The 13255-nt window shown below is 39.1% G+C and overlaps 1 protein-coding gene across 7 annotated transcripts in view; it reads right to left on the bottom strand.

Annotated features, from left to right (window-relative positions):
- POU2F1 (POU class 2 homeobox 1) overlaps nt 1-13255 on the bottom strand; it is a 144442-nt gene that overhangs the window by 36812 nt on the left and 94375 nt on the right. For all 7 annotated transcript variants that reach the window (XR_008236264.1, XM_052794358.1, XM_052794359.1 and 4 more), the window contains 7 exons: nt 12311-12484; nt 8485-8626; nt 6236-6381; nt 5207-5386; nt 2468-2573; nt 1696-2041; nt 767-855 (listed from right to left, as the gene is read on the bottom strand). Coding sequence is in view for 6 of the 7 variants with exons in the window: in XM_052794358.1 (XP_052650318.1) it covers nt 767-855; nt 1696-2041; nt 2468-2573; nt 5207-5386; nt 6236-6381; nt 8485-8626; nt 12311-12484 (1183 nt within the window). In the remaining variant the exon portion in view is untranslated. The remainder of the gene's footprint in view (nt 1-766; nt 856-1695; nt 2042-2467; nt 2574-5206; nt 5387-6235; nt 6382-8484; nt 8627-12310; nt 12485-13255) is intronic.

Below are 13255 nucleotides of genomic sequence, written 5' to 3'. Positions count from 1 at the left end.
TTACTCTCACCAGTCTACAGGGTTCAGTCTGCCTTAGATTATGATCTCCTAAATTTATCTGTGACACTTTACGAAATGGTTCGTTCTTGTACCCTGGAAACAAGATTTGTTAAGCTAGTTTAGAGGATATTTGAATACATAGGTTAGCCAGCTCTTTAGGCATTTGCACTATCTAGTTTTTACAGATGACAAACTGTGAACTGAGAACAACTCTTGCTAAAGTCAGTGGAAATTTCTGGCTGCATGGCACTTCCAAAATAAATCTTTACTCCTCTGAGCAAGGATTTATGGATTTAAACTTCTACATAAGGACTTCAGGACATAGGTTGTTGTGGGTTCTTTTTAAATACATATGAGGACAAGGATTCAGGATCAAGTATTGCTCAGAATTGCCCTCCTAACAGACCTCAGAACAGCACAACTCTGCTCAAGCTTATGCTAGAAGAGCTATAAAAAGCAAATCTCTAACTTGCTGGAGATACATGCCAATGGAGGGAGGATAACAAAATAAACTCCAGATCGCATTCAATATCTTAAATGCCTCCTGTAAATCACAAGATCATAGATAGTTCTAATCCCCTTTCTGAAGCTGCTCTTATCTCTGTGATACATAAAATGTATTTGTGCATTTAAATTTTGTAAAACCTTTACTCCTGTAACATTTATGTCCAATGCTGAGGAGTCAGTGTTCTTTTTTGGTAGAGAAAAACAAAACATGTAAACTGAAGTTGTATGACAGAGATGCATTAAAAGGAACACTACTGACCTTGAATAGTTGCCAGTGTACTGTTGCTCATCAGGGCTGGGCTGAGAGCACCACCTAACGTCCCTGGATTGAGACTGAGTAAGGCACCTCTGCAGGAAGCAAGATTGTGGAAGAAGAAACAAAGACAAAGGGACGGAGTGTTACTTTTAAGAAAAGGTTGTCACTGTTCAGAAGTACACCATCATATCTTAAAAAAAAAAAGGGGGGGGGGGAACAGGAATGACCAGAGATTAAGGGCTAATTTTAGTTTATTTTAGTTTTTCCTTCATGATGCCTTGAGTAGATGTTGCCTTTCAGCTGTGCGGTTAGCAACATGCCTGAAGTACAGGCACTGTAAATACATGACTTGTATTGATTGTTGCTGTGAAATATTCTTGTAAAGTATTTTGGGGAAATTGCCACTCGTTAGAGAGCTATTGTAATCTCCCAGATTCAGATAAGAAAGGTGTAAATCAAGAGGAATTGAAGAAATGAGTCATCTCTCGGAGCAACATTTTTAAAACTAAAACTTCAACGATACATCATCATGCATCTTTTACAGCTTCTTGCTCATGATGGAGAAATGAACACAGAGGTGTGAAGTGGGTCTAGACTAGCTCTCCACTTTACAATTAGTAGAACAGATTTTATGATTTGCTGATAGGTTGCAGTTCTTAAGTCAAGCTCTGCAGTGGGATGGATGACTTATCAAATAGCAACATTTCTGCAACACAGCTTTTTCATCTGTAAAATGAAAACAATATTTGTGTACATTGATGGGAATGGCCAATTACTATCTATAAGTAAACCTTCAGAATTTGACATAAATGACACTAGAATCACCAAGTGAGCTACCAGAAAATAGTGATACATAAAACCAATTTATCCCAAGAATTCTCCTTTCCTCTTCTGTCATCTCACCTAAAAGGGTGTGAAAAATTCATCCTTACCCAGCTGCAAACTGCGAGGATGCCATCAAGCCTGGGTTTAGTCCAGCTGCAGCAGCCATGGCAGCAAGACTTGCATTTGCAGGCAACTGTGCAGCTCCTTGTAATGCGGCTGCTGCCGCTGTTTGCAACCCTGATGCCGTTACCATCACCTGGCTGGTCCCAAGAGGGGAGGACAAAGGAGTGGAGGTTGTCTGTGTTGTGCTGGTCTCACTGGCACTGGATGCCTCCGAAGTGGAGGCTGAGGCAGAAGGGGAAGGACTCAGGGAGGGTGATGTCACTGCTGAAGAAGCTGGAGGTGCTGTTGAAATCACTGTTGCTGTGTTGTTGGAGGTGGTTTCTGTTGTGCCTAGAAGATTGATTCTGGTTAGATCAGTACAAAACACAGACATGACCGAACAGAAACCACTACCCACCTGAACTGAACTGCACATCTAACTGAAAGGGAGACAAACACACATTTCCATAGAACCAAGAAACACACCAAGAGTCCAAATGAGAAGCTCAGAATACAATGAAATGACACTTCCTGACAGGAGGCTGAGGAGCTCTAGAAGCTAGCAATGGAATATAGCATATTTCATTTCAGCATCACCTGTGATTTTATCCCCAGAAAAGTCAACTAAATGGTCGCAAAGACTGAAGTTTCCTTGTGGAGTAACAAGGAACAATGACAAGAATGCGCTGGGATACCAGTGACCAATACTGAATGACCTTTTTAAGAGTTTAAAAGGGTAAAATGGTTAATGTGGCAGCAAGAGAAATCAGTCCTTACCTGTGACTGACAGACTAGTTACAGCAGGACTGGTCAGAGGGAGCACAGGATTGACTGTCAGGGTTGTAGCTGCACTGCTAGTCACAAGGCTTGGTGTGGTTGCCACCTGGAGGTCAAAAAAAAATACAACTGCTCAACTGTTAAAAGACAAAGAGTTAGCTACTGGACTTGAATTTCTTTCTTCCCATCCTCAGCTGAGGAAGTTATCAGGGAAAACACTGCATATAAACTAACTTTTCTGTAATTTCATTACTTTGTCATTCAGTGGACCAACCAGAGCACCTTCTCTAATTACCAGCGATATCTTTATTCTTAATCATTCAGTATTTGAAGGGAGCTATATCCATTACATCCATACTATCTCAGGACTGCAAATTAGCCCTCCCTCTCTGCCTCCCCCCAAATACAGCACCTTGTTTTAATAGTCACTCTTATAGAAAGAGTTGCAAAATACATTATTTCTGCCTGGGTTTTTTTCTTGTTTAAACGTCTTTTCAGCTCCAAATCCCTTTCTCTGATAAAATTATTTAAATGCCCCAGCATTACCAAAGGTATTTAGGGCAGTGTGTTTACATGGATAAACAGAATAACTTTTTGCTTTCACTCAACCAAACTATAAGCTCTACTTTGATAAGTTTCCTTGTGGCAGAGGAAGGATCTCTGAATTTTAAAACATTCAAATGACACTACCTATTTTTATTTGTGGACAGCTTATTACAAGAAAGCTACAATAAACTGAAGACATTACAGACAAAAAACACCAAAGATTTAAGGCTGGAGGAACTAGCTTATGAGGAAAAATGAAATATAAGGAGAAAAAGGACTTTTTATGGACAAGAAATGGTGTCCAACAGTAATATTTGAAGGCTGTTATACAACGAGAGAAATGAATCCTTTAGAATTGCCCCAGAGAACATAGCCAAGGATATAGGCTAAAATCTTCCTCCTTTCCCCTCTCTTACCTTTAAGTTTATTATCAGAGAAATCTCTCTCATACTGCATATCCTCTTATAGGAAGTCAAATGCTTCATGCATTTTAAACAAGACTGGGCAACTGGGACAGATCTAAGCGCTTTCCACCCACCTCAAATAGTGTATGAAATAAAGAAGAGCTAGATACATAGTACACTTCCCACTAATGCAGCCCAGGCATCATATCTGTCATCTGCCCACCGAACAGTTAAGGCCAAGGTCACAATCCATATTTCAGGGCAGTGAGTGACCTAGAATTAATACAGCTAACCCCGTGGTTACAAAGACTGACTCTGCCAATGCAAAAGTAGGCTGCTATCAAAAGGAGCATTCCCCTCCGGTCTTGCTTCAGAGCCCTAGCACTTGTGCAGCCAGGCTACAAGTCAGATTGGTTATCTAGCCATACTGAAAATTCATCATTGTTCTTCACATAGTTAATTTGCAGTCGAACTAGTAAACTAATCCCAATCATATATGCACACATAATCTCCAGAGCTGACGCAAGGAATCAACAAAGCACACAGCCAGTGAAGGCTGGGGGCAGCAGGGCTGGAATATCCATTTAAGGGGTAGCACAGTCTTACAAGAAGCTTACAATGAGTGAAAATGCTTAGTGAAACATCACTGAAAAAACCTGAGACTGTGGTTAACACCTCAATTTCTTACATTCAATGGCAGTATATAACAAAAGGGAAATTTATGATGGAGAGCTTTCTTAAGTTGCGGTCTAAGTAAACTTGCATGGCTACTAAAACACTATCACAAATCCCACCATGTTCTGCTTTGGTAGCAAGACCTTGCTTTCCAATTGGGGAACAAAATTAAAAATAAAAATAAAAAAAAGACTAAGTACATTTAACACATCTCTTCCCCTGAAACAAAAAGTTGCATGCACACATCCTGAGACAAGGATGAGGGGAAAGAATGACACGTCACCAAAATTAATGGTTTAATGAAGTACTGGAAGATATTAGCTACTACAGTGATGAGGGTGGAATAAACACTACAAAAGGACAGCTACAGGCTACATAAATTCCACCACATTCCTATTAGCATAGCTACTATGAAATCTAATAGCTACTGTTTCTATTTATGAGAACAGACCTCCATGGACATTGGTAGCAAAGGAGCTGAAGGAACCTTGATGCATGTGTTTTGTTACTCTTATTTTCATGAAGTTTGTGTTTACCTGAGGCAAATACAAGTGTGGGAAATTAATTACATGAGTATTAGCTAAATTGTTCCTTTGTTCCATGTCTTTTTTTATATAAATCATTCCTGACTAAAAGTGACAACAATGATATCATTGGATTTGTGTGACTTAAGTCTCCAGATGATGCAGTTTACTGCTGCTCATCTACTTATCAGAGCAGCCAAAATACGAGGGAAGGGGTAGAGCTATTAAATGTTTTTTTATTACCATTATTTTACAAAAAAGTCTGGGCAAGAGAGAAAGTCCAGATATAAACTGGAGTTACTATGTGAAATACGTTCAAAGCAATAACCCCAACTGCAAATTTGCTAGTCAGAATATTTACTCATGAGCTGACTAAATAAAATACCCCAACTGAAGGCCCAACTACTGCCTGATTTGTAAGCATTATCTCTCTTAGTATGCGAGTAGGATATTTAAAATGCCAGTAAAATATAAATTTGTGAGAACAAGTCTGCTGTACAAAGAAGGTGTAGCATGTGCAACTTCCACAGTGAGCACAGTAGAACTATCTCTTCCAGTGATCTTTGTCAACACAGTTTCTTGATCCTTACCAGTGAGGTTGGGCAAGGGAAAATTGCTTTGATGGGCGAGCTGCTGGTTCCACCACTGCTGGGTGGGTTGATCCTTTTCTCCTTCTGGCGCCGGTTACAGAACCAAACGCGGATCACCTCCTTCTCCATGTTTAGCTGGTCAGCTATCATGGTGATCTCATCCGAGGTAGGCTTTTGGTTCTGAGAAAAGGAAACGGTACTTGAAAAGCTATGAAATTACCTTCTGAAGTTTTACATTATAGCTGCTTCTTCACTAGGCAGAAATCTGGATGGGCCATTTATATCCAGAATCTGGTCAGTGGTACAGTAGAGAGAGACCACAATAGATATTCCTGCCCTCCATCTTCCTAGTTACAGCTGTGCTCCTCAGAGACGGGTGATGAAGACTAAGCTCACATGCTTCTTTTTGAGAGAAGGGATCTGACTTGTGAGTTAATCCTCCAAGGAATTCTAGACCTTGATATGAAAATCTTTCTTTCAGCATCTCTCGAAAAGGAATAGGAGAGATTAACTATAGCAACAGCCGAATAACCCCAAGTTGTCTAGACCTAAATGAAAGACAGGTAGATTGAATGGACTACTTACAGAGGCTATTCGCCCATATAGCTGCACAAAGTGCCTAACAGGAGTAACATAAGGCCAGCTAAAACCCTCACATTATATATGTTTAGACTGTCACCCATCTACCCATTCTTAGAAAGGGTAATCTTTTTTCTTCCTTTCAATGTGCAGAATACCAAGCTTAGATCTATGGCTCAGTATCTTGGAATGTGAAATCACAAAGTCAGTGAACTGCAAGAACCAGTGAGTTTTTTTGAGGGGTTTTGTGTTGTGGGTTTTTTGTTTGTTTGTTTGTTTTAAGTGAAGTAGACATTGATGTATGCTTCTTGGCACAGCCTTTGTATTCACTTTGTTTAGTACAAGCACTTTCCTAAATAGCACAGTAATGGGTTCACTCTAAGAGATATGACTGTTAAGCAAAGTTTCTTCATTTCTTTATAGGCTGAGCAGAGCAACAGGATCACTGACCTCCAGGAAACTCTTCTCTAAGGCCACACGTATGTTGGTCTCTATGCTGGTGCGTTTCTTCCTCCTACGGTTCAAGCCTTCAATCCCCAGCCCTGGAGAATTCAGGGCACTTGGGCTGGAGAGAGTTGAATCAGACGAGAGGTTTTCTGAAAAAAGAAAGTAACATAAATCAGGAGACTTTATTTGAATGCGGTGCAATCTAATGCAAGTGTGCTTCACCTGTGCAAGGTATATTAAAACCCACTCAGTATGTATTCCAGATATATAGAGATTTCTGAAGATCACACACATTAATTGCTGTACTTGTAAATTACAACATATACTTGAAACTTAAAAGCTACAAGTAAGCCCAGAGGGCGCTCTCTGGTCCTGTATGCTACCACAGGATCCCTTTTATAATACCTATACAAAATTTGTCTCCCTTATCTCGTTCCACCCCACATTCATTCACTGCAAGTCACAGTGTAAAATAAAAAGAGCAGTAACTGATATCCATGAGCCACAGCTGTAAATCACAGGCAATTTTGAACAATTCTAAGCAGCCTGAAATTTCTTTTACCCACTCTGCAATACACAATAGGAAGAAGTTCATAGCCCGCTTCACAGTGTTCAACCTCTTCTCTCTGGAGATCTTAGCAGATACTCAGTGCTATGCAGTTCTACGGAACAGCCTACACAGCTAGCAGCTCCCCCTCCTTAGCTTCACTAGGTCTCTAGCTGCCAGCCCCTAATCCTGTCTTTCTGGCTGCACAGAAGAGCAAACAGAAAACACACTTGACCCCACTTTGTAGCAGAAAGTGCAAAATAACCAACAGGCAGGTTCCAGCAGGGAATTTAAAGTGATTAATTATGGCTGGAGATCCCTCACTGCACTGGAGTTTGTGGGTGATAAGCAGGTGTCAAAGTTCATAATGCCTAAGATCATTCTGGTAGGCTCAAATGGGCAAGCACATTCAGTTCATTATTTTCTGGATTTATTTTTTTTTTTCAGTAATGGCACCCATAAATGTGCTGAAACCCCTCTCCATCTTGAAAGCCCCACAGAACAAGCTGAGTTCTGTAACAATAAATTCTCCAACACTCCAATGTAATGTAATGGAAGGGATCATCAGTATGCTTCTGCTGCCTGCTTTTACCTAAAAGTAGCCTTTAAAGCCATCTAAATCTTTCTTCCAAAAATTTTCATGAAACTGGATCAGAGCCAAAGAAAATGGTTCCCAAATTCCAGGCTGTGAAGGACCCTGACACTGTTTACAGTCCTTAACTTGACTTTACAGATCCAAGTATTTCTTCAGGCTAGCAGGAAAAGCAAACCATGACATTCCTTGCAGCACTAGACTCATCTACTGCTGCTGGAAGGTTTGGGGACCGGTGGCCTGTGGACTAGAGCACTGAGTGTGAAGATCTTTATGTTTTCTATCACAGACCTAGATTACCTAAAGATAACTGCTGTCAGCACAACAGAATGACAGCATAAAGCTCTCTTCATTTTGGTAAAAATAGGAAGGCACATACCATCCCTGCCATCTGTTTAGCAGATCCATCAGTTTTATACTGTGTATGGTTGTATACTTGGAAGAAAAAACTGGCTGACGGCACTCTTAAACACTATCCTAACACCTAGCACCATCATCCAAGCTCCTTTTGCTGGTGGGGAAAAAAAAAAGGCAAACCAAAAAAAGAACACTACCAACATTGGCATCATGACTGACTTATATCCCAGGAAAAAATAATCTGGAAGGAAAAAGCAAAACCTAACTCACAAAAACCTCTTCCTATGGGGAGAAAGAGAGTGTTTACATGGACCCTTGGAGACAGATGAAAAGAACGCACATAGGGGTGTGGGAGGAGATGAATGCAATAAGCTCTGCCTACTGAAACAAAAAAACATGCAACCCTCTCTCTACTACACATCTAAAAAAGAAAGCTAGAAGAGGATTAGAAGTTATATGCACTAACACACATGAAGGAGGAAAACCATGACACGTATTATACCTCATCCCATGCAATTATTCAGCTGGCTGCAGAATACAATTCTGAAAGTTCATATTGGAATGATTTCAGATGCGTATAGGCACTTGAAAAGGGAAGTATGGACCCTTTTCCTACACCCTTATTTGTCCCATGGACAGTTACAAAGCTTGGTGGCTTCATAAAACCATAAGGGCACAAACGAAGCAGTTTATCGGGGTTTTTCAGAATGCTACTGATTTTGATAGGCTGGTGAAGAAATACACAGACTCATTCACCTGCATCATTGAGCCACTTTTCCAGAAGTGGCTTTAACTTGCACATGTTCTTAAAGCTGAGGTTCAAGGCTTCAAAGCGAGAGATGGTAGTTTGGCTGAAGTCATTTCCATAGAGTTTGCCCATAGCGAGCCCAACATCACCCTGGACAAAGAAAGAGAAAAAAGGGATTCACCAACATAGGCACTTCCACTTCCAAAGCAAGGAATCCTGTCACGTTCTTGTGTTCTCTCAGTGACTCCACTGCTGCATGGAATTTCAGTTTCACAGAAACTTGCTCAGCACTACCAAGATTCATGCTAAAGCAAATAATCATAAAGAAATGTCCAACCTCAGTCAGTTTAACCATGTAACACTTTCCAGGAAATCCCTGATACTTTGTCTTCTTAGCATTATCACTGAGCATAACATTCCACTGAATATTAACTTGTAATGTTTTTTCTTAGTTCTTTAGGAGCAGATTTAAGTATCTGCATATTTCACACCAAAGAAGAAAAGTTCAAATAAACAGAAATGCAGTGAATTAATGTTCTCAGATTAGTAGAAAACACTCTTGAAAAGATGTTTGCAAACATATACCACATTTAAATAGATGCAAAAATATTCTTATCTGAACTTTTAATATCTTCTGAGGTTCAAACCAAACTTCTCCCCACAGATACACATTTCAAAGCGGACAAGAAGTTGAACCATTTCAAATAATGATTAACCGTAGTCTTCAATACCATAACCCATCTGCCAAAAAGCTACCCATGAGATTTACAGACAGATGATCACCTCTTTACATCTGTTATTGCTTTTCAAAACTCAGTTTTAGCCAGCTATCAGACATTCTGCTTACCCTAATATAAATATATATATATATATATGCATCTATATAGTTTACACTTGGAAAGTCTTGTTTAAAAATAATAATAATAAAAAAATCAATCCATTCTTGATTGTGGCTGTTAAAAACACCATAATGTTTTCTTGTTTTGTTTTAAAGCTGGAAGGTCCTGCCCTTTGAAAAAATGTAATTATTTTTTAAGTATGCTATTTGGTCTAACGTAGTTTAATTTAGATTTTTATTTTTTAACACAAAAAAGTATGAAAATTCTAGGAGAAGAGGCTGAAAAGCTTGAGCATAGTTAGTGGAGTTTAATTGCAAGTGGGTTAGTTGGATTGTGCATAAAGCTTGCTTTCTTTCCTTTTAGGTCAGATCCACAACCACAGTTTGATACAAGTATACTAATAGCATGCAGAGTGGCCATGTACGAGTGAGGGAGAAAACCACCTTTGATAAGCTTAGTAAATTGTGCAGGTTGTGTAAAGAAAACAATTTCCTTCCTAGAAGAGGACCAGAACAATTGGTTTGTATGCCCTTCAATCAGAGGAATCATGTGGTAACTCACATTTATACCTCTACCATATGCCAGGATTCCGTGCATTTTAAAACTCATAAATCATTCCAAGAGAAGTAACATGGATGTTCTACTGGGTTTATGAAGAAGAAAACGTGGCTATGTAAACCATTTTAGAGATAAGTTGATTTATGTCTTGGCAGGAAAGAGTTATGAAATTTGCTCCAGTCCCCCAACTAAATTTAATTCTGGTATTTATGTTGTTCTTACTAACATTTGCCATCTGATTTAAAATGAATAGCTAACCATTTTTTTGTCAATAGTTTTCAATGCCAAAAGGTGGCAGCATTTCAGCTGTAGGTAAAGGAATTTACATATTGGGATGAGAATTTTATTTATCGGGATGGGCCACTGAAAGGATGGATGGAACAGAGGATAAAGGCTATACACATCTGATCTATGCTGTAGGTCAAATGAAGCTCCAGTACTGGACTGAAACTGTTTATAAGGTACATCCTTGTTGTGTGTACTGATCTATTAAGAAACTCAGAGGGACTAGCAGAGGTAATACCTTTTACAGAATAAATATAACATTGTCTAAAATGTTTGCTCACGTAGCTTGAATTTGTACCAACCAATTAGTCACATACCTGCAATAATGCTAAGATGCAGTATGCTCATTGTGTCTCCATACGTCAAACATGGGAGATATTTTTAAGGAAAACAACTAAACAAAAGGATTTAAATCCATCACCCACTTTTCAGGGTGGGAGAAGAGACAGAACTGCAGAAATTCAAAACCCGTTATATTGTTCACAAGACGGAATGTAGTGATTAGTTTGCAATGCAAACTGAATTTTACAATTATTTTTGAAAGGCAGGGGTGGCATGAGTCTGAAAAAGCTTACAGTACCACTGGAAATAAATTTCTTTTATCCTCTGAAAGGCAGTCTATTTATCCAACTATAGGAAACCAAAGTAATAAGGGTCTCTAATTATCATCCAATTATGCAATTAGGTAGAAGTTATTAGAACTGCCTAATTATACACATACAAACTCAGAGTAGGATAGGAATGATAAAATGCAATTTTATCACTTTCTCAAGATTCCCCTGTTTTAAGCTCAAAGGCAAATACTGAAATGTAAGCCTAAGCAGTTGTGTTCATTTTTCCTCACCATGAAAATTCACAACAGCATCAATAAAGAAAGGTTAACCCATAACTTAAAAAGTCTAGTTGAACCTTTATAATTATCTCACAGCAGGGCAGATTAAACATAATAACTAAAGATCTGCATGAATCTCCTCAGTCAGGCTATAGGGAAGCTACTGTATTTTATTCTGTTCTGCTCTACTCTAGCTTTTTTGTGTGTCCATAACTTGTATTTCTGTGCCTCCCTCTAGTGGAAAGAAGGGAGGGAAGGAGGTACACATGCCAGCAAAATGCACTTCATTTTACTTAGAACATTCTGTTCTTGAGTTATAATTAAGATGCTGCCAGGAACTTTCATTATGAACCCTGATTTTTCAAACATTTAGGGCTTTGCCAGAAAAATAAATCTGATTTCAGCACATACTTTCAGCTAGAGTAGATTTACTTATTCTGGGCAGGGGGGCGGGGGCGGGGGACACACACACACAAATCACATATGTTGGACTGACTGCTCTGAGCTCAGACTTTTAAATACCTACTTTGATTTTTGCATGCTATTTCTTCTAATGAAAACATGCCTATGCTTACCACAAAATCCTGCCAAAATCAACTGTTTACCTGGACAGATATTTTAATTTTGTGGGAAAAAAAATCCAAGCAGCATTTCCCTTCAACAGAATAACGGAACATATAAATGCACTTTGTATTTTTAATTTCACTATGTTCAAGATTACTTTTCTTCTGCTCTATGGGTATTTCTGAGCTTTTAAGCAAACCAAAACAAACCACAACTCCAGTTCACCTCTGTAAGGAGAGAACTTCAAAGGTGACAGTCCTTTCAGGTTTTGTTCAGGAACCTTAGCAAAAGCATTAAATACAGAAATCATTGATGTTTAATGGGAAAATACACTTGAGAGATAAAAACCCTTTAACATCCAAAGCAACTCCACAGTTCTGATATACTTTTTAAACACAGAGAGCAGTTAATTGTGCTGTATGATTTTTGGAACCGTGTACTTCTGAAGGCAGCTTTAAAGTGCTTTGTCCCATTCATTTTACATCCTATAGAATGAATAGTGCACATGCAATGACATCTGGAGCTGGTAAATGCACGTACCTGCTGGGAAAATGGCTATGCTTTAAAACCAACAGGGAAGTAAGATGGATGTATGGCTTTTTCTGTTACTTCTTAGAAATCCCCTACATAAAGGCCAGAGCATAACCCTATTTAAGAAGGTTCTCCCAGGAAAAGGTGGAATTGTAGTCTCCCTCCAGACTTGAAAGATGAGACCTTAGAATCCACACTGGCAGCCACTAAGGTACACAGTCTCACCTGAGTGAATCCAAGTTTGATCCGTCTTTGTTTGAAAGTCTTGGCAAACTGCTCAAGCTCCTCAAGGTCACTGGGCTCCTCCAAGCTAGGAGTGTCGATTCGCTTTGGTGTTGACTGGCTCTGTGGAAGTGGCTGAATGGGGGTCGCTGCTATTGTGCGTGTTGGGGTTGCTGGCTATTAAGATAGAGTGCAAGGAAAAGATGAAAATCAGACTTAAAAGAATAATCAGCAAAAATTAAATTCAAAAAAGGTATGTGAGGTTTCTGTGAGAAAGATCAATGAATTTGACATTTCCAGCAGTCTGAAAGTTCCTCCAATTTATTTACATTCCTCTCAAGAATGAGCAATCACAATCCAGAAAACTGTATTAGTATGACAGCCTTTTAAAGGCTCTGTCAGAACCAATTAAAGAAAAGTAAGAGATGTTCAATGCAGCAGATAACCAACAACTTTCACTTGCTACAGAAGCTGCTCAAAGAAAGGCTGAACACTCTTACTTGATATAGTTCTATCATTTATAGACAGCTTGGCATTCACCCCCTTTTAATCATTTTAAAATTGAATTTACTGCTTGTGTGAGGTGGCAGATTGTCATCAGCCCAAAAGATTCAAGTCTTCTATTTAATCTTGGAACAGCGAGCACATACAGGTACAGCAAACATGGCAAGTTTCCTCTAATGCCAACTCTTGTGACTGACTCAACTCTTCCAGTGAGAAGAAACTAGATCTACCTCTAACCCTTCTGTTGATACTTAAAACAGTAAGAATGAATGTACTGGTGATGCAAGAAATTAAGCAAAGGCAACCTGCAGAAAATAATTCCTTTCAGGTCACGTTTTTCCTCTATAGAAAAGGCTAATTTTCCAGGAAGTCCACATAAGGTTCACTATTCCTGAACATTGGCATACTAGAGCGTTTTGCTATGCAGCAATAATAAGAATCTGA

The sequence above is a fragment of the Harpia harpyja genome, chromosome 8, assembly GCF_026419915.1.
Source record: "Harpia harpyja isolate bHarHar1 chromosome 8, bHarHar1 primary haplotype, whole genome shotgun sequence".
NCBI lineage: Eukaryota > Metazoa > Chordata > Aves > Accipitriformes > Accipitridae > Harpia > Harpia harpyja.
This window is presented reverse-complemented; position numbering and strand designations above follow the sequence as displayed.